Genomic DNA, 22,360 nt, shown 5'->3' with positions numbered 1-22,360 from the left:
CTTTTCTATATAGAAGATGATCTTGGGGATGAGACGATCATATCCACATGTTTAGTCTATTTAGTATCCTGATATTTTACCAATTTATTCCAACTTTTCATTCAATTATTGTATTCTCTATAAAGTACGATTCCATCAATAATTCTATATTGAGGCATGTACCCTAATCTAAGTTCAGACAATTTTACTAATTGCTATATTCCTTAAAGATAAGTGGTAAAATAATACGAGTTCAGTTCTAATTGCTATGTAATAATAAAAACAATTCGTGTACCACATTCGACAGACAAGAAAAAAATGTATTGTTGTATCGTGTGAAGATCGGAATGGATAATGTAATTATAATCATATACATAGAACGCAACATCCAAGTCACACGCTGAGTATCATTGGAGATATCGGAGCTAGATCTACGTTCACTAATATCACCAATCATAAATTTGCTCCTTTTAAAAAATTCACGCGCCATTAACGACAACAACAGCTTGTAAATTTCCCACTGCTGGTTTAAGGCCTCGTCTCCCTTTGATGAGAAGGTTTGGAACAAATTCCACCCCGCTGTTCCAATGCGGGTTGGTTGAATACACATCTGGCAGAATTTCTATGAAATTTGACCCATGTAGGTTTCCTCATGATGTTTTCTTTCGCCGTCGAGCACGAGATGAATTATAAACCCTGTTTAACCCCGGAATCATCGGTTAAAATGCATGCGTTCTAACCGCTGGGCCATCTCACTTCAACGCGTCAGTAAAAAAATAAATAAATATTGAACAACATCAAAAACATTACTCTGAACCCAATGTATGTAGCTAAAGCACTTGTGTTATGGAAAATCAGAAATAACGAGTGTACCACAAAAGTTCAGACCCAAGACAATATAATGAATGAAAAACTAATGAACTTTTTCTACATCGACTCGGCCGGGAATCGAACCCGGGACCTCGGAGTGGCCTACACATGAAAACCGGTGTACATACTACTCGACCATGGAGGAAGAGTGAAGTGATAAAGATGTTCAATAGCGAGCATGTATTATAATGGTGCAGGCGTTTAAAATATCGATGTGTTTATAATTGATTAAGCTACTTCGGTATGAACAAGCGCACTGTCGGTACTCGATACTGTTCCAAGTGTTAACGTCTCATTTATAATGTTCAGCTCGTTTTTCTATATCAGAAGATCACTGTCGTCTCTTGTCCCGCGACTATTCTTTGAAAAAACATTTGCTGTTCCGCCCTGGGCTGATTCACCAACATCTTACAGTTGGTCGATATTGACATGGTATACACTTCAGGAAATCTCTTGGAAAATGATAATAAGATATAGATAACAAAAATGTTATATGACAAAAATAAAACAATAATAGTACGGCTTTATTATCTGACCAAAAGATACCGCACATACCATACCAATATAAGATATTCGCACAAAGAAATTTGGCCACTCTTTTCTTTGTCGCACCGCCAAAAAATGGAACTTTTTACCAGCACACGTGTTCCCCTCCTCTTATAACCTGGGTGCCTTCAAACGAGGCGTGAAGTCTTGTGGGCCGGCATGGCGAGGGTGACTAGTGCAGCTCATTCTTGCTGTGCGTACTAGTCGTCTTCGCGTTTGGATTCCATTTCCACTTACCTTCAGGTGGAGTGGAGTCATATGCCTAACCGCACATTATAAAAAAAAACCTTTAGATAAGCAAGTTTGGAGGTTATATTATCAGTTTGATAGACATGCAGGTTTCATACTAACGTTTAGCCGTTTAACTTTTGAGTTCTCATCTAACTAGACAAGCTTATCTTTAAATACAGTTATTATGAAAAATGGTCATTGTTTGCGAATACATTTGCTAGAATTTTCACACATTACTAAACTGAGCAAATGCAAAAGATTTGAGAAAGTCATTCGAGTCAACGGTAATCGTGTTGCGCGTTATACCACAATCGATTCTAGCACAAAAGCTAATTTACTGAGTCATTGTTGTTTATTTCATGAGCAGAAGCGATTGGCGTTTTTACTATACTATATTCATTTTGGTGTAAGACAATTAAACAGTTTCTATAATGCCAAATCGATAATATCCCAAATAAAATTCTATAAAACGATTTTTTTATGTTATTTGAAATATGCTAGCCAAGTTAACCCTTTCAAGGCTCACATGGTAGACAGTGGACCAATATATTCATGATTAAGATAAAAATTTAATTAATAGAGTAAGTGGATTGTAAAGGAATTTAATTTTGTTTTGTGTTTTAGTAATTGTAATTCTATTATTATTCAAAAATACTTATTTGCAACTTAAATATTATCTATATCTTATCTGATATCTTGAACCGTTCACAATCGAACGACAAAACTATTTTAAAACACATTATAGAAAAACGACTTATCGAACAACCAAAAACAGTTTCTTTAGACATCGACAGATCTTCAGAGTATAAAAATATATGCAGATAAGATCTTACTATTCTGATGCCAATGAATAAAATAAAACCATACAGCTCCCATACATAACCTTTACCCTACCACAAGCTGTTTATTATCCTTCTAAGGGGCAAACAAGCCGCTGTTACCCGCTCACCAATTATCGTACTTCCAAATAGCAGCGCTGTAATTATTATAGCTTGTTAATACTAAAAACAAGCTATGATCGTAATTACAGGTACATGACAGCATTTATAATATAAGGTTTAGCTAATTGGCAAATGATTCACACGATTAGGTTCCACGATAGAACCGAGCTGTGCCATTCTGTAAGAACACACTACGTATTTTATTTATAAAATGTTGGAAAACGACTTACGGTAGTTGCCGTTTTGATACGCCTGGGCTTGAAATCAAAATATACTTTATTGAACTAGTATTGAGTTTATAGAGGGTAATGTAACTAAGATTTGAATTGTGCATTACGTTATAAAATTGACTCAATCGTCGAAAGATATTCACCTGTCTGTAAAGTCTGGTTCTTAGCATACGTCTGCAGTTGAGGCAGTTGTTTTCTAATTTGGAATAAAAAAAGTAAAGTAACAGCCGTTAAATTTCCCACTGCCGGGCTAATGGCCTCCTCTCTCATTAAGGAGAGGGCTTACATATTCCACCACGCAGTTCCAATGCGGGTTGGTGAAATGCACAAGTGGCAGAATTTCAATCAAATTATACACATCCTCACGATGTTTTCCTTCATCGCCGAGTACGAGATGAATTTTAAACACAAATTAAGCACATATATATAGTGGTGCTTGCCTGGGTTTGCACCCAAAATCATCTGTTAAGATGCACGTGTTCTAACCAGTGGGCCAACTCGGCTCTTTGGAATAAATTTTAAGTTTATCAGTACGAAAGTTTCGTACTGTTAACATTCACTTAAGTAATGCACGAATCAAAACTGTTTCAATCGTGAGTGCTCCGGTTGAGAGGCCGTCCTTCGGCCTTTGAAATCATGCATTTTCATGATTAAGGCAAAGACCAGAATGTTAATTCTATCGAAATGAACCGATAAGACACTTAGCTATTATTTTTATTAATCATTTGAAATTATTTTAAATTATATCAGATGACACCATCTGATATTTCACGATCACGTTCTGGTGAATTTCGAGTTTCTTCTAACAGAATAACGTTGTTGAACGCTGTCTTGCAAAACAGTTATGTGTATTGAAGATAGCCGAAGACAAGCTACATGAGAAAGCTTAACTTCTCTATGTAAAACTTAAAATTTATTAGGAACTAACGACCTGCCCGGCTTAGCACGGGTGCAATGCTGTATGTGTATGCTAATTTTGTATATAATACGTGCATTATATACAACAATCTTCATCTCAAATTATTCTACCTATTAAAAAAAACCGCCTCAAAATCCGTTGCGTAATTTTAAAGATCTAAGGATACATAGGGACAGACAGCAGTAAACCACTTTGTTTTATACTATGCAATGATAAAGAGAGCTTGCATCTTTAAGGCTATGCGTAAACGTCCTGTATAATAGTCCAAAAAATAACTTCAGTCCATTGTAAAAGTCTATCAAATATCTCATCATTGCGTTCATCCCTCGAATGTCTGTCAACGCGAACTCGTAACTCCCATTAAGCTTTCATAATACCGAGGAGAAGGAAATTGCATTGGATAACCTACTTAAAGCTATAAATTAAATCTAGAAATTTCACCGGGCTAATCATGCTATCATGCTATATCATTATCACGAGGTCGGAGGTCTTTAAGTCCTAGTAAATATATACTCGTAACGAAATAATAAGGGAATATATCATTCATAATTTACGGCCGTTGCCTCATTATTGGTTGTAGTCAGGTTTCACTTCACAGCCATAATAGAATTACGTGGTGTGCTGATCTAGATTATACTGAAAGCCTACATATTACGACACCGCTTTTTTTCAACACCAATACTTAAAGTATTTTTTTTTATGGAATAGGTTGACGAACATGCGTATGGGCCACCTGATGGTAAGTGGTCACCAACACCCATAGATAATGACGCTGTAAGCAATATTAACTATTCCTTACATCGTCAATGCGCCACCAACCTTGGGAACTAAAATGCTATGTCCCTTGTGCCTGTTTAGTTACACTGGCTCACTCACCCTTTAAACCGGAACACAACAATACTGCGTACTGTTGTTTAGCGGTAGAATATCTGATGAGTCGGGGTACCTACCCAAGCGGGCTTGCACAAAGCCCTACTACCAAGTAAAGTATTTAAAAAAGTAAGTATTGTTACATTTGGAATTTTTCTTTGAGTCAAAATATAATCGCCACATCTATTAATATACTAGGTATATACGAATTACGACTTATATACATAGTTTGCATTCATTTAATCTTTAATTTCATAGTAATGACAATATAAGGATAAAATAACACCTAAATTCGTGATTCTATTTATAAAATAAACTTCACCGGGATTCCAAATCAGCATTTGGAATTAGCAATGATAGGAAAAAGTGTAACAATTCAAGTTAGTGCACTTATGAACACTTGGCAGTTGTCTTATGTAGCTTTCTCTGAGAATACGCAACTTGTCTCAATGAAAAATATCTTTATTATTAAAAGACGCGTGTTATGATTGAACCAATTGATAATGATAATAGACTACTTGACAATGAGAAAAATAAAGTGTCAATTATTGTAATCAGTATATATTATTCGATTAAAAATGGTTATTTATTAACGAAAGTTGAAAGTAACACTTAATTTATTTAAAAAACAATAAAAATGCATTTTATGAACGTCTGTCACGTGACACAAAACGCTCCTGATTGGCCGGGCTTATGATGAAGTCAGTTCCTTGTTAACCTTGCTTCTCAAATATATGTAGCACAGATTAAAATACAGGCAAGTGACGTCACCGACCCCATTCCAGTGCCATATTGTCCAAGTAACGTTTTCGCGCGCTATTTAAAATATGGAATTTTTAATGTGATATGTTTCGACAAATATGTATTAGAAATAAAAAAAACAACTTTTATTGGATTCCTTAAGCTCTACTAAATAATATAAAACTGATTTTAAAACGCAGTCAAATAGCCTATTTTTAGTCAATTGTTTTATTCGAAACGCCAGAAAAAAATTGAGATTTTACTAAAAAAATAGTAGTAAAATATATACTTCTCACAGTTAGAAAAAAAATTCTTCCTGGGGTTTTTTTTTCTGAAAAAGCGGTCCACTAGGACCAAATGTAGGTCCTTTTGTATATTTCATATATATAAATGAGTTCACTTTTATGATACAAGTATTTGTAAAATTGTCTTGTTTATATAAGTCCAATGAAGTCATAGTTAAGTCTACAGCCTCTATTTCGATATTGATAAGAGTTATACACAATTGATATTTAAATAATAATTACATAATTTGCTATTTTTTTTTCCATTATAACTGATATGTTGAATGAATTAACAGTTAAATGTTTTCTCCGAGTACTCATTGGTTACTTCTATCCTTTCGTAATTATTTTAATGGAATCCATTTGAATTTCATAAAAGTATTCCCATGTTAATATAAAAAGAAAAAATATTATCATCGCACAGACAGGTATCTTTTTCAATTACATCTTATTTTTAAATCGCGTTGCGGTCAGTTGCATTGCTTTCGTGATGAGCGGGTTTAAGTCATAAGCGACAGCGATTTACATTATCATATAATAGCTTTGAAAAATCCAACGATAATAACGATTTCGCTTATATTCAAGGACTGTAAAGATTAATTATACTGTAGCAATAGTTACATTGGTTACATTCTCATCATCATCATCTTAGGTTATATTCACTTTGAATATGTTAGTCATATTAAATGACAATGAAAATAATAAAATGAAAAAGGAAATAAATAAATAAGCGATAGTATCGTGAACCTTTTTGAATTAATCTAACGAATTTAACCATGTGTTATTGCTGACAATCGCGTGACTGTTCTTGTACATTATCATCAAAATACAATGGGGTAGACTTATCGGATAATTGCTAACAAATTAAATATAATTGAACGTGTTAATCTTTGTAATTTATAATATCATTTAAGAAAATATCAACAACGAAAATATTTTCTATATATAGCGCAGACACGCTTAAGGCTGCTTTATCGCCTCGATCACTACCTACTAATATTATAAATGTGAAAGTTTGTGAGGATGTATGTTTGTCCCGAAAAAAAATAAACGGATTTTGGATGGAATTTTACAGTAATATAGGTTATACATCATAATAACACATAGGCATTCATATTTTATCTAATTTGGTCATAATATAATGATACATATTAATTACCCATACGAACCCGGGTCGGGTCACTAAAACATTACATATGTATGCTTAGATCTTTAAAATTACGTAACGGATTGTGATGCGGTTTTTTTAAAAGATAGATTGATTCCAGAGGACAGTTTTTGTATATAATACATGAACAATATAGCAAAAAAACACTGATAATTTCAGGTGTTTCTAAAGTGATGTCATAAATAAACAACTTCTGTAAGCGAGCGAAACCTGGGCGGGTCTCTAGTATTATATAAACTTTGACTTAGACGACCTCCGTGGTCGAGTTGTGTGTACACCAGTTTTCATGGGTACGCCACTCCGAGGTCCTGGGTTTGATTCCTGGCCGAGTAAATGTAAATTATCATTAGTTTTCTGTTATATGTTGTCTTGGGTCTGGGTGTTTGTGGTACAGTCGTTACTTCTGATTTTCCACAACTTAAGTGCTTTAGCTACTTACATTGGGATTAGAGTAATGTATGTGATGTTGTCTCATATTTATTTATAAAACGCAAGAGTGTTAAACTGGGAGCATACAGGACATCGGCGGGCAACTAAAATAGTTGTGACGATTGAAGTGAATTCGCAAGTAGCGACTGTAATTTGCGACAATCATTTCTTTATACAGACAGATTATATAGATTTCTTACATTCTAGCATATCTCGCAGGCATTACGCTAATGGGATGACTATTTATTCTCGTTTTTATGGCTCCGAACGCCGGCGCCGGCTTTGAAGAGTAACTTTTAACAGAGAACTTTAATTATGACTTTCGCTTAAATTGCTTTTATAAATAAAATTAAGTGTTCTCGTTTTTTAATGTACTCTGTATTAAAACATGAGATACACGAAAAAACAAATTTACACTGCTGGGCTAAGGCCTCCTCTCCCATTAAAGAGCGAGTTTGGAGCATATTCCTCCACGCTGTTCCAATGAGAGTTGGTGGAATGAACATGTGCCAGAATATTCGATGAAATTAGACATGCAGGTTTCCTCACGATGTTTTCCTTCACCGCCGAGCACGAGATCAATTATAAAAACAAATTAAGCAATATATATATATATATATATATAGTGGTGCTTGCCTGGGTTTGAACCCACAATCATCGGTTAAGATGTTCTAACCACGCGGTCTAACCACTGGGCCATCTCGGCTCAACGGCTCTAATTTACATAATTAGTATAGATTTATTATTAAAACAAAATCTCTTCAAATAGAGCTTTGACTAAAGAACATTATTTTACTAAGCAGCTAGAACCTTTACGGTTGGGAACTTTTTACATTCATTGGTTTGCTATAAAACCTAAATCGTTAATTAGTCTGTTTATTGGAAGTTTATTGAATATTAAAAAAACATAATTTGCTCAAGTGAAATATTATAAAACATTTGACGGACGAATTGTTCACCCAATGCTTCGTACGAATCCCGCGTATTTTCACACATACATTGCGCTATATACGATCTTAATAGGCCTATGTCCAGCAGTGGACGTCCTTCGGCTGAAATGATGATGACGCTATATAAGCACCTGCGTCGACAAACTAAATATACTACAACAGCCTGTAAATTCCCACTACTGGGCTAAAAGTCTCCTCTCCCTTTGAGGAGAAGTTTTGGAACATATACCACCACGCTGTTCCAATGCGGGTTGGTGCAATGCACATGTGGCAGAATTTCTATGAAATTTGCCACATGCAGGTTTCCTCACGATGTTTTTCTTCACCGCTGAGCACGAGATGAATTATAAAGACAAATTAAGCACATGAATCAGCGGTGCTTGCCTGGGTTTGAACCCGTGGTTAAGATGCACGCGTTCTAACCACTGGGCCAGCTCGACTCATATCGATATCAAAACTAAATATATGCAACACATTAATATATAACATAATTAATGTGTTCCCTATAATCATAATCTAAAATATCATCGTATATCGTTTATTACAAACGAACTGACATATACATATTTATAATATTAGAATGATTGAATCTATTTCAATAACGACGACGTATATAGAATGAAGCAGATTACTTCGTAGGTTACATTAATTCTGTAATTAAACAGCGAATAGCTAAGCGGAAGGCATGTGTTCATTAAGATTACTTTTGAAGTAATTATGTTAGTTTTCCTAGGACAATTTCCTTCAATTAGACCGGCTTGTATTATAATTATAACTGAGTTAAACTAATCTTGTCTTTTTTTAATAGTATTCTCTTTTATAGTATATTCTAATTAATATTATAAATGTGAAAGTAAGTGTGTCTATCTGTCTCTTATACGACCAAACAGCTGATGAAATTTCAAGAAAAAAATAGGCTATTTTCCCTAGCCGTGACAACCAACACCCAAATACGCGTGCGAAATCACGGGCGACTGTTAATTTCTCATAAATTGTTTTTCAGTTTTGTGCAAGAGTTCGCATGCGAGCCGCTAGATGGCGTTACTCTTTTACTGGAGCTCCTCCGCAATATTCAGCTCAGTCAGACGGGAGACGCTGCGCGAGGACCACCAGCCGTCAGACGGCGGCCGCTTTTGGACGAGTTATCTTGCTTGTAAGTTAATTAATTTGTCATAATGATTTGGGAACGCATTTTCAAATACTATCTATACTATCTTTACTTCTATATTAATATTATAAATATGAAAGTAACTCTGTCTGTCTGACTGTCAATTGCTCTTTAACTGCCAAACTGAAACTGAAACGAATTTGACGATATTTGCTATGAAGCAAACTTGAACTCAAAGGAAGGACATAATCTACTTTTTTTGCTTGGTAAGCAAAAAATTTCAACCAAAGTTTGAAAGTGACACCGATAGCCGAGAAGTTATGTGGAAGGCGACTATCATGGTATGGGCATGTAATGCGGAGGAATGAGGAACATATTGTGAGAAAAGCCTTGAGTATGGGTGTGGACGGATATAGAGATAGAGGACGACCAAGGAACGATGGATGGATTGTGTGAAAGACGATATGGTTAGAAAGAATGTTAGTTGTGAGATGACGTCTGACAGAGAAGTATGGAAGGAGAAGACATGCTGCGGCTTCCCCAAATAATATTGGGATAAGGGCAGGAGAATGATGATTTCAACCAACCCCCTAAAACGCGAGCAAAGCAACGGGCGACAAATAGTTTTATATAAATTGAGTGATTATTAAATCATTTTTACTGCAAAAATCACCACGATAGCTTCATACTTATCAAATTCTCATATTTTATTATATTTATACCCTCTGATAAAATAATCTGCCTTTATCTCTGAATAGTATAAACCAATTTAGTTAGTTATTAAACTGCCAATAAGCCTGTGTAATGTGAAACTAACGTAACTATAAGAGACATAACATGTAAGATCTTACATCAAAACAGAGATGAAATCTTCCATGTCCATGATTAAAATTGTGAAGATTTCTGACAGGGCAATTGTGTACTTTTTTAAAAATTCTAAATGTTATGTCCATAGGCAATGCCTGTGGAGTTGCTGTACGAGATACTCGGATTGCGTTCGACGCCTCGTGTCCGGGTCTAATGGCGTGTACGCACTCACTGTCTGCATCATGTCCACCGTCAATAAAACAAGAGTGCTGGCTTTGCAGGTAAGCTATTATACACATATACCCTTTTCCAACCGACGTACGAATAAAGGTAAACATACCTTAGACAACACTTTTACTTTTAACCTAACATATCGAAAGCTGATAATAGTTTCGCCGACATAAAAGACTATGTTTTAGCAAATCCAACCAATTACGTCGCGTCAAATTGCTGTTACATGTTACTTATTTAGCTATTCTGCTCTTATGGTTAAAATATAACTAAAACATTAAAAGACGATTTATAATTATTCAATGTAATGTTTGAGTAATATTTCTCAGAGCTGAGATGGCCCACTGGTAAGAACGCGTGCATCTTAACCAATGATTGCGGGTTCAAACCCCGGCAAGCACCACTGTATATATACATATGTGCTTAATTTGTGTTTATAATTCATCACGTGCTCAACGGTGGAGGAAAACATCGTGAGGAAACCTGCATGTGTCTAATTTCCTCAAAATTCTGTCACATGTGCATTGCACCAACCCGCATTGGAACAGCGTGATGGAATATGTTCCAAACCCTATCCTTAATGGAAGAGGAGGTCTTATTTCAGTAGTGGGAAATGTACAGGCTGTTACTTTACTTTACTTTACTAATATTACTCAATCGATAATTATGAAGTCATAAGGTACGCAGTCATACTTAACACCTCACACGTAGAACGGGCGGGAACAGGTATATGAACATATTTGCAAAATGTTATTTTGTTTAATTTAAAATAATGATGTCCATTAAAGCCTAGGTTTATTTTCTAATAATTTTATTTTATAACCAGATTGTTTTAAAACTAGAAAAGAAAGGTCTCACGAATCACTTGTTTTTCTAGATTAACGCAACTTACAAAAGATTTTTAGACGAAAATAATAATCTGTATTTCAGCTTCTCACAAAAGCCTGCTACCCACCAGCATCAGGGCACAGTATGATCTCTGAAGCCTTATCCACATTACGCCTACGATTCGGAGAACCGGTTCGCTTCAGATTCTTAGTTGGTATGCTACAAAGCGCAGCTGGATCTGGAGACCTGCAGGCAGCTGGACTGTCCTTTATCAATGCATTGCTAATGAGTGCCCCAACTCCTCAAAGGAAGCTGTATATTCAAGCTGAGTTGGAACAGGCTGGTTTCGATATTGTTACTTTAAAGAAGGTATGTATGTCTTGATGCCATTAATATTATAAGTATGAAAATTAAAATTGTTTCAGTGAACATAATTATAGGGTATCTTGTTTATTATAGGCTTACATTGTATTTGTAATTAAATACTTTTTGATAATTTACTTGGTGGTAGGGCTTTATGCAAGCCCGTCTGAGTAGGTACCACTCATCAGTTATTCTACCGCTAAACAACAGTACGCAGTATTCTTGTGTTCCGGTTTGAAGGGTGAGTGAGCCAGTGTAACTACAGGCACAAGGGACATAGCAACTTAGTTCCCAAAGTTGGTGGCGCATTGACGATGTAAGGAATAGTTAATATTTCTTGCAGCGTCATTGTCTATGGGTGGTGGTGACCACTTACCATCAGGTGGCCCATATGCTCGTCCACCAACTTATACCATAAAAAAAAATGTCCCTTGTAACATTTCATTTACATCCATGAACTTTATTGATTACCCTTTTATATAAACAGATAAAGTTAGATTGCTTTTGTTATAGAAACAGCCCTAATGGAAGGCATTGCTATTTTCAATTTTCATTTTGCCGGACTAACTGTAAAAGACTTTACTTGTATAAATTAAAGAAAACATTGATTACGTATTTATAAAATAATAGTTTTTATTTATTTCGAATTGTTTTTATCAACAGACTGTCGCTAAATTGCCGAATGTCAATGAGAACGTGTCGAGCGAAATAGAGAATTACGAACGACAACTTATTGACATCGACACACTGAACGAGAAAGCGAATGAGGCGCAGAAAGAGAAGGACGATCTGAGAAGTAAGCTGGACTTGTTGGAGAAGAGAGTTAAGGTGAGTTCATTGGCAATTTATTAAATAATCACGGATTAAATAAATAAATATTGAAGAGTCGAGATGGCCCAGTGGTCAGAACGCGTGCATCTTAACCGATGATTGCGGGTTCAAACCCAGGCAAGCATCTCTGATTCATGTGCTTAATTTGTCTTTATAATTCATCTCGTGCTCCGCGGTGAATGAAAACATCGTGAGGAAACCTGCATGTGACAAATTTCATAGAAACTCCGCCACATGTGTATTCCACCAATCCGCATTGGATTCGCGTGGTGGATATGTTCCAAAACCTTCTCCTCAAAGGGAGAGGAGGCCTTTAGCCCAGCAGTGGGAATTTATAGGCTGTTGTTGAAATATTGGACAACATCACATCATACTCTGAGCCCAATGTGAATGGCTAATAGCGTGTTTTGGAAAATCAGAAGTAACGACGGTACCATAAACATCCAGACCCAAAGCAACATAGAATACTAATGAATTTTCTATATTGACTCGGCTGGGGATCGAACCCGGGACCTCAGTGGCGTACCCGTGAAAACCAGTGCACTTGCTCGACCACGGAGGTCGTCAGAAATCGTCAGAATGTTCTCTTATACTATCTATAGATATTGATGATCATATTACAGATATTGCAAGAAGAAAAGGGTATCTTACTGTCCTTGGAGAAATGTCTGCAAGAAAAGTGCTGTGAGTTACAAGAAGAAGTGAGCACACTCAGATCTGAGCACAGTAATTCGACAAGGAAGAAGACTTTTGTAATCAAGAAAAAAAACTCCGCGCACAAAAATAGAGGTGAGATTGAAATAACATTCGAATATCTTTTAATGATAGTAAAATTACGGATGAGAGATTCGTTTTTGCAGTAAGTATAAAAGCATATTCCTAGGTTATCGAGCCGAGATGGCCCAGTGGTTAGAATGCGTGCACCTTAACCGATAATTGCGGGTTCAAACCCAGGCCAACACCGCTGAATATTCATGTGCTTAATTTTTGTTTATAATTCATCTCGTGCTCGGAGTGAAGGAAAACATCGTGAGGAAACCTGCATGTGTCTAATTTCACAGAATTTTTGCCGCGTGTATTCCACCAAACCGTGTGATGGAATATCTTCCAAAAGGGAGAAGAAGCCTTAGCCCAGTAGTGTGAAAGTCATATTGAATTACAAAGTGTGATTTATCTTGCAATGCGTTTAATTTCAGATGAATCGTCCCCACCAGAAGACGAAGGTATAAGTTCGTCGGAGCGCTCACTAAGTCCTGAAGGTGATCCACAGAGAGATTCAATGGTCTACGAAGTTTTCAACATTAAAAACGAAACATTCGATCTATTAAGAAACAAACGTTCCTTGCACAAAAAACTGGAGAGCACTAAGAAGACAGATAACAAAAAATCATCAGACGAAGACGACGAAACAACAATAGACGAAGTCATACAGGAATTGAGAAATATCGTCAACCACGCTGAATCCGAGCAGTACGTCAGAGACATCGCATACGACGACCGGTCGAGATGCAACGACGACTCCGAGATCTCGATACACGGTATCGATTACCAGAAACAAAAGATCGAGAAGGAAGATTCGATCACGAGCACTCGACACAGCATCCAAATAACGAACAAGGACATCGACGACGATAACACCGAAGAGAAAGAAGCGGCGATCGTTCCCAGCAAGATACTTCCACATCCACCGAGAAAAGCCAAAAGCCTGATACATTTATTCGTCCCTCCGAATGAACAAGGCCTCCTGTACAAGGCACCCGATCTAATAGAGGAAAATAACTTCTACTCCAGCGATGAAGGATCAGACTCTCTGCTAAGCGCGTCTCGTTGCCAGAACCACGTTACTAAAAAATCTTCCGTAACCAGCTTCGATTTCAACGAATGCCGTGCGAAGTTTAACTCGATCGAGCGAGAAGACGATACCAAAGTGAAACGCTCTAGAACTCGATCCAGAGACGAGAATCGCAAGGCGTCAGTTAAACGAAGCGAATCCTTCCAGACTTCAGAGAAGGGATCGCGTCAAAGGGAATACATCGATAGCATGTTTTATGAAACCCAAAGTCCGGCTGTCGATTCGGTTCGATCGAGTAACAATCGAGTCGACGAAATCGTCAATTTAATCGAATCGAAGAAGTTGACCAAGAGCTTGGATAGGATTGACGAGGGATTGAACTCGATCGTCGATATCGTTATGACGTCGGAACCCAAGAGGCCCGTCTGGTCGTACGAGAGGAGGCAGAGGTCGTGCTCGCAAACGAACAGCGACGGAAACGAATCGCCTCTCATGCCTCTGGCGAGGTCGAATAGTCGAATCCACACGTACAATTCGAAATCAAGCTTTCGAAGCAAAGAAGATAAGCTGGACCAGAAATTCTTGCCACAGTCGAAAATGAATACGTTTGATTCTAACTTCAACAATACTTTCATCATGAAGCGTGGGAGTAACGCGGGTTTCTATTCCGGGACGCTCTTGCGGGACGCCCCGGCGAGCATGACCAGCCTCGTGATGACAGGAACGCACAGTTACAGCGACTTGAAGAAGACCATATCCCCGGTCGGTTCCTCCGGCAGCTTTGGACTGCATAAAGTAACTGACATGCCTTCAGGACTGTACTGAGTCCTTAGATATAATTCGTATAAAAAAACCAACGACTAATCTAAGTTTTGTGTACCTAATAACTTTGTTTAGTGCAATATTATATCCTGCTAGTATTTTGTCTTGTAGGATCTATGATGGAATCTTGGTAATTTTGTATCAAACAAAATTCTCCTAAGATTTTATACATTTTATTTAAATTTATATCATCTAGCCTTCGAGATGATATATGTTTTTTAAGCGACACCCAAGCTCCCATAAAGCTGCGGTCGCACTTCTGCTTTCAATGGACTGAAAGGCGGATTTTGTAATAATGTCCCTTTGGTCGCTCAAGTATGTCTGATCCCTAAGTGGAACTTAATTAAGACTATTACATTAGTGTGTTAGCCTATTTATATTTGCATGTATTCCTATGGCATTTGACTGTACATATTACTTTTTGCTACTTAAGTTATTTTCTCTGTATTGTAAAATGTTTACGTCATTAAAAATTGAACAACAAACTTTTTTTTTATTTGTTTTTTATTACCTAATTCATTTATGTAGGAAAGTTAGTAACACAATTTTTAAGTAATAAATGTAGTGATTTTCCAAAGTCTAGAAAGTAGTACGAAATGACATTACTCTATAAGCACTAGAAAATAAAACTTTTTTTACGCAACGAGAATCCAAAATAAAAGAAAATGTCAATAGTATTTTTTTTTTAGTTATAAATTTTAGCTTAAACCTTTTAAGTAGTCTTACTTTTCTATCTACAGGATGAGGTAGTCTGTTTGGTGCATTATAAAACTTTTATAGTTTTGTTTTGAATATAGATACTATATAACGTTGGCTTCACAAGTAAATAAACTGCAGATACATCTAGTCTTCTGTCGTAAGTTTTTTGTGTATCAGCTTAGTAGCTTTAAGAAACATCCCAATAGTATAGCTTTAAGAAACATCTCAAATGAGCAAATTGATGGTAAGTAGTAACTAAACAAAAAGATACAAAGGAGAACATACTCCTAATGTAATCTCTCTCTCTCTCTCTCTCTCTCTCTCTCTCTCTCTCTCACTGACACAATATTAGATTTCGAATGAAAATGGGTCGTAGAGTTGGCCAAATCCACGAATTTGTAGCATCATGATAGAAATTAATAAATAAGAAGTTTAATACTTTGAATCTTATAACAACTATTTAGGTGTAATTAAAATGAAACGGCAATTGATTAATATTGATTAAACGCTATTAAATGAATGAGGTGGCTCTTTTTTGACGAATACTATTTATTTTTTTAAGAAAAATAGCATAACTTATGATCAAACAAATGCGTGTTACTTAACTTAGCATGGGCATGTAAGTCAACTATTAAATCAATACATTCATCGATACAATTTACTTGATGGTAGGGCTTTGGCAAACCCGCCTGGGTAAGTACCACTCACTCATCGGATATTCTACCGCTAAATCTATGGGTGATGGTGACAACTTACCATTGCTTGGCCCATATGCTCGTCCGCCAACCTATTCCATAAAAAGAAAGGCACTGTAAAAATAGTCCATTTATTACACAAACCATTTACAATGCCACGTCACATATATATAGTTAAACAGGCCAGAAATACAAAACATAATTTAGCAGCGATTATAACTGGTGATTTTGTCACTGCTTGAACAGGTCTACCAGTTGATTAATATATTTAGTCTGTTGTAAGACAAATTGCAAAACAGCTCAGCATGGCATTGTGTTTTGATGATATAATAGGTACCCATTACTATTTTTGTTATTAAATATCATTGAATTGTTAATCAAACAACAATAGATTAGAACACGCACGAGTCAAGAGTATGTCTGTACGTGAGTATTGAAAATATATACTTATAGTTAATTTATTTACAGTGCACACTCCACTATTTTCAACACGAAGAAGTGACATAAATATATAAACATACATATATATTAATGCATAACTACTTTGTTTCCCGCAAAAGTTTGCGTTTATCCAAAAGAATTGGAGTTCTTGGTGGCAGGGCTTTGTGCAAGCTTGTCTGGGTAGGTACCACCCACTCATCAGTTATGTATCGCCAAATAACAGCACTCAGTATTGTTGTGTTCCGGTTTAAAGGGTGAGTGAACCAGTGTAAGTACAGGCACAAGGGACATAACATCTTAGTTCCCAAGGTTGGTGGCGCATTGACGATGTAACGAATAGTTAATATTTCTTACAGCGTCATTATCTATTGGTGATGGTGACCACTTACCATCAAAAAAAAGTTTTCACAATTTTCTTTATTTTTTTTAAATCGCAACAATATAGTAAATCACAATCAAAAATCATCTTTATTTTTCGGCACATCTCTGACTGGAGCTCTTCAAAATGAGACCATAAACGGTTTTCTATATACACCTATTTCAGATACATTATTTTGGATTATCCGTTGGCGTAACCAACGTGTTTCAGTTACGAATATAAGGTTATAAAAAAGGTTATAAAAACTGCTGTATAGAATTTTATTTCTGATATCCCATCATTTCTTTTACGGTCACGCAGAGCAAATATGGTATCGCAGAAGGAAGGCGCGGAGCGGGAGCGGAAGAGAATACCGACGACCGGGGAGGAGGAAAAGGCGCTACGAGCACCTTCTCCCTCCGCCTCAATAGACGCCGTAGGTAGCATGCGTAAGCGATCCCGCGGCGCTCGCCGGTAAACCCGGTAGACCTAGGCGCACTGGCGTCCAGGCAACCGGGGACCACTATAATATATGGACAAAATAGTTTCTTTACTATATTGTCCATGTATTAAAACCTTCTCGAATCACTTTATCTCTAAAGGAAAACCGCTTCAAAATCGGTTGTGTGATTTAAAAGATCTAAGCATACATAGACTTAAGTAAGCGACTTTGTTTTATACTATGTTATGATGATGAATGCTTAATTTAAGATTAAGGACATTTTGAATTTGTATGTATCGAAAATATACAACACATATAACAAAAACTAATTCCGCTAAAGTCGCAGCCACAACTTGTATGTATCATAAACATTTCATTGTATCAAAACAAACATTTGATCATCATTAAGAAACACAACTATTGTAGTTGTGTTTCTTAATGATGATGAATATACTTATTAGATTAAAGATCGTTCATCTAAAATGAATAGAATCTTAATGTGCCTAGTAATCATTACCCATATGATCGTTCACGTGATCTCTTTTATAAACATTGATGAAGATCTAACTCTTATAGATGTGTTCGATTTAACTAATCCTACAACTTGGAAGGAACTTAATGAGTATTACAGCGCCATCGATAGAAATTGGTATGTAGAATTATACTATATCATATATATTTTTTATGGTATAGGTTGGCGGACGAGTATATGGGCCACCTGATGGTAAGTGGTTACCATCACCCATAGACAATGAAGCTGTAACAAATAATAACTATTTACATCGTCAATGTGCCACCAACCTTGGGAACTAAGATGTTATGTCCCTTCTGCCTGTAGTTACATATTTATATATAGGCAAGTACCTACCAATAAGTTATCAAGAGGACTTTGAAATTATTTTCGTACTTAAAATTCAGAATAGGTAACCTTTCGCGATGTGGATGGTCGCTTAGAAAACCTTTGTATTTTTAATTTTACTTTCAAGAGGAAAACGAAAGCTGTTTGTATAAATGCTACCCGTACGAAAACATTAAACCTTTAAATGAATGAGAGAAATCAAAAATATGTAGAAAAAGCTATTTGGATCGCTGCGTTGATGGCTAGATGTAATGGCTACCTAATAAGGAGCATGGCAGCCAGGATGGTTTTGTGCTGCCGTTCGCATTAACGAAGATTGTAGCAAGCGCTGGGTAGCAATGACCAGAGAGCATCAGAGGAGGGACTTGCCAAAACAACTTCCATCAAAGTGGTTTTAGTAGATACGAATCCACAATAAAAGAGACTCGGGTACCAATTTGAAAAAAAAAAAAAACAAGGACGCAGAGAGGTTAATATTGGAATCCCGGTTCGTGACAGTTATAAGTCTCTATTGGCTGCATTTCGATTAGAAACTATTATATTATATTACTATTATATTATATAGTTTTTGAAGTTAATGCCATTTTGCTGGCTTCTATAAAAAATAAATGTCTTATAGGTAAAATATGTCCACTGCAATGTACAGTCAGAGTAAGTGACTACGTCAGTTTTCAAATTCATTCCTTTATCAAGTCTTAAACTCTTAGTGCCTTTTGAATCTAAACATCAAATCGTTGCGACGCAATATGTCATTCTCGATCGGTAAATCAGATTATCGCTCATACTGAACACACGAAAATAGATCTTATTACATTACAGGAAAATATGTGTAAACTGCGGTATACCTGGTCTGGGTACTGGAATCCATTTAGAGCACACGGGAGCGTCTGGGTCGATGCAACCAGCTGTTATACCGACCGAGTATTTACTTACAAGACGTGAGTAAAACAGTAATATATAGCTTAAGCTAATTAAGTTTTTTATGCACGAACATTGTTTTACAATCATTAATTGGAATGCAATTTTGACGCAATAGAAAACTCAGCAAATCAGATGACATTTATAGAAGTCCTAGGTTTTTTTTAATTGCCTAGATTATCTTGTCGCCTTCTCATCTTACTTTAAAAATCTTTAAATTGTCTAACTCGGAGTATTGACAACCTCCGTGGTCAAGTAATAGTGTGTATATCAATTTTTATGTTTACGCCAGTCCGAGGTTCCGAGTTACATTGCCGGCCGAGTCTATGTAGAAAAAGTTCATTGCTTTTCTATGTTGTCTTGGGTCTGGGTGTTTGTACCGTCGTTACTTCTGATTTTCAATAACAAAAGTGCTTTAGCTACTTACATCGGAGTAATATGTGATGTTGTCCAATATTAAAAAAAAAAAATATTGAAAATAGATCAATATTTAAAATCAAAATAAACTTTATTCAAGTAGGCTTTTACAAGCACTTTTAAATCGTCATTTTACAATTAAGTGAAGCTACCACCGGTTCGGGAAGTAGATTCTACCGAGAAGAACCGGCAAGAAATTCAGTAGTTACTCTTTTTCAACATTTAAAAAATACAAAGTCATGTTAGTTAATACAATTATTTAAATTAATATATCCTGCTTGGAAGTCAACCGGTATTAATTCCACGTTTTTTTTATCATATATTGTTACCTAAATCAAGACATTTTTAAATTATTGTCATATCAATATAGCCGGTCTAATAATCGAGTGCTGTTTTCAGTGGAAATTATTGACGTGAGTTATATCGCTAAAATCGAGCGTGATCTCACACTGACACTAGACGTCGCATTACAATGGCCGGTTTTAAAACACGATCCCAGGGAACCGACGTTGGTTCTATTCAAATTTGGATGGACGGACACAAACCTTAAACGAAAATGTATTTGCAAAATTCCTGGTTAGTTATATTATTTCTTGTCATATAAGTATTGTACGACACAAATCAGATGTAGCATCGGAAAATGCAATGGAACGAAAATAAAACCGATTCACACGACCAATAGAAATACGCTTATATATAGTGACGCTATTCGTCGCTATAGATTCACGCGTCAGAGGAAGCAAGTGCATGTAAATCGACGCGTCAAATTGACGAATATATTAGGTCATATGATATTACAAGTTATTACGTTTGAGTAAATATCACATTCGCATGAAAAGTAAATATTGATAATTTGGGATAGCGTACTCAATTCGGATGTGATCGGTTTTACGAATTTTGCCGATGCTACACCTAAGTTGTGTCGTACTGTACATACTATATACAATCATAATATCTATAGACTATACTAATATCATGTATTCAGATTTTAAGTATTATTGCCTGTCCCTATGCGCGGTTTAAATCACAAAATAATGCATTACTTTTTTATGGTATAGGTTGGCAGACAAGCATATGGACCACCTGATGGTAAGTGGTCAACCATAGACAATGACGCTGTACGAAATATTAACTATTCCTTACATCGTCAATGTGCCACCAACCTTGGGAACTAAGATGTTATGTCCCTTGTGCCTGTTACACCGGCTCACTCACCCTTCAAACCGGAACACAACGATACTGAGTACTGTTATATGGCGGTATTACATTTTTATTTTGACAAACTAGCTCAGAAAAAATCCGTAATATAGAAAATCGTTACAATTATATAAATAATAATTTGTAGTTATTTGTTAAGATTAAGTAAAGTTACCGTTATTCAGGTTTGAGTTACGAGTTGGCGGAATGGATAGCGGCGAACTTAAGCCACGTAGTCGGCGTGGCCACCGACGCGCCTTCTCTGGAGTCGGAACAGACCAGGGAAATGACGTCACGAACAGTCTCCAACGTGCTGGGGAAAGGGGGCGTCTACATGATCGAGAATGTCAATCTCCGGAGGCGCCTGCCCGGTAATTTAGAAACCAACCCTATTGTGTAGCTTATTATAATCTAAATAGAAAAACAAGTCTAATATTTAAATATACCATGTCAATTTGTTATAGCTCTGCTATACTATGCAATAGTATATAATACCATTGTTGATACATCTATATATAAGACAGAGTCAGAATCGTAGCGTCCCTTGACAGGGTCAAAGAGTATATAAAGGACAGGGTCCCTTATAAGGAATTCTTGGGGGCCCTTAGGAAGGTTAAAGATTTCTTACTAGAACGGATGTTACAACGGCAACCTATACGAACTATTTTTCTAAAGAACGAGATGCGAATAGTGTGCGAGCGAGACGGAGCGATATGCAACTGACATGGTTTACCTTTTATATCAATTGTTTTTATTAAATTTGAAAATAAATGGAAGATATAATTCTTTAAAACCAATCGGCAAATTAATGGGTTATAATAAATCGGTAAATAAATAATCATGAGATTGATTGAGAGAGGGAGACATGATGGGCCAGTGGTTAGAACGCATGCATCTTAACCGGTGGTCGCGGGTTCAAACCCAGACAAACACCAATGATTATTCGTGCTTAACATGTGTTTATAATTCATCTCCTGCTCGGCGGTGAAAGAAAACATCGTGAGGAAGCTTGCATGTGTCTAGTTTCATCTTATTAACTATGCCTCGTGTGAATTCCACCAACCCCTATTGAAACAGCGTGTTGGAATATGTTCCAAACCTCCTCAAAGGGTGAGGAGCGGTTAAGCCCAGCAGTAATAGATTACAGGCTGTTGTTGTTGTTTGTTGAGATTGTTTGTTGTTTGTAGAACGTGGTTGTATGGCGATAACAATGCCTCTGAAGATGCTGGAGACTAGCTACGTGCCGACGCGCGTCACCGCGCTGTGCGCCGCGCGCGGCGACGGGCTCGTCAACATCGCGCTGCGGAAGGCAGTTCGCGCACACGCCGACAGCCGCGGCAATGAAGTCGACTTGTACGAAATCATGAATTAATTACTCAGCGAACTTAGATTTG

General features: G+C 36.5%; 2 protein-coding genes across 4 annotated transcripts in view; both read left to right on the top strand.

Annotated features, from left to right (window-relative positions):
* LOC124529772 overlaps positions 1 to 15,419 on the top strand; it is a 146,937-nt gene extending 131,518 nt beyond the window's left edge. For all 3 annotated transcript variants that reach the window (XM_047103679.1, XM_047103680.1, XM_047103681.1), the window contains 6 exons: positions 9,162 to 9,311; positions 10,222 to 10,354; positions 11,235 to 11,501; positions 12,159 to 12,323; positions 12,950 to 13,115; positions 13,523 to 15,419. In XM_047103679.1, the coding sequence (XP_046959635.1) occupies positions 9,162 to 9,311; positions 10,222 to 10,354; positions 11,235 to 11,501; positions 12,159 to 12,323; positions 12,950 to 13,115; positions 13,523 to 14,943 (2,302 nt within the window). In that variant the 3' untranslated portion in view covers positions 14,944 to 15,419. The remainder of the gene's footprint in view (positions 1 to 9,161; positions 9,312 to 10,221; positions 10,355 to 11,234; positions 11,502 to 12,158; positions 12,324 to 12,949; positions 13,116 to 13,522) is intronic.
* A 2,042-nt stretch (positions 15,420 to 17,461) lies between these two features.
* On the top strand, positions 17,462 to 22,338 carry LOC124529841. Its single transcript, XM_047103764.1, has 6 exons — positions 17,462 to 17,530; positions 18,037 to 18,224; positions 19,254 to 19,372; positions 20,169 to 20,345; positions 21,152 to 21,337; positions 22,154 to 22,338. The coding sequence occupies exons 1-6, from the start codon at positions 17,462 to 17,464 to the stop codon at positions 22,336 to 22,338; spliced, it is 924 nt and encodes a 307-aa protein (XP_046959720.1).
* The last annotated feature ends 22 nt before the right edge of the window (positions 22,339 to 22,360 follow it).

Source organism: Vanessa cardui, chromosome 5, assembly GCF_905220365.1.
Source record: "Vanessa cardui chromosome 5, ilVanCard2.1, whole genome shotgun sequence".
Lineage (NCBI taxonomy): Eukaryota > Metazoa > Arthropoda > Insecta > Lepidoptera > Nymphalidae > Vanessa > Vanessa cardui.
The sequence above is the reverse complement of the archived record's forward strand: the minus strand, read 5'-3'. Positions and strand labels throughout refer to the sequence as shown.

What these genes read in the sequence shown, in the direction of transcription:
- LOC124529841 (XM_047103764.1), top strand. Translation starts at nt 17,462, where the DNA reads ATGGTATCGCAGAAGGAAGGCGCGGAGCGGGAGCGGAAGAGAATACCG. An exon ending in CGACCGGGGAGGAGGAAAAG is followed by an intron (nt 17,531 to 18,036) that starts GCGCTACGAGCA and finishes TATACTTATTAG; the next exon opens with ATTAAAGATCGTTCATCTAA. An exon ending in ATGTATTTGCAAAATTCCTG is followed by an intron (nt 20,346 to 21,151) that starts GTTAGTTATATT and finishes ACCGTTATTCAG; the next exon opens with GTTTGAGTTACGAGTTGGCG.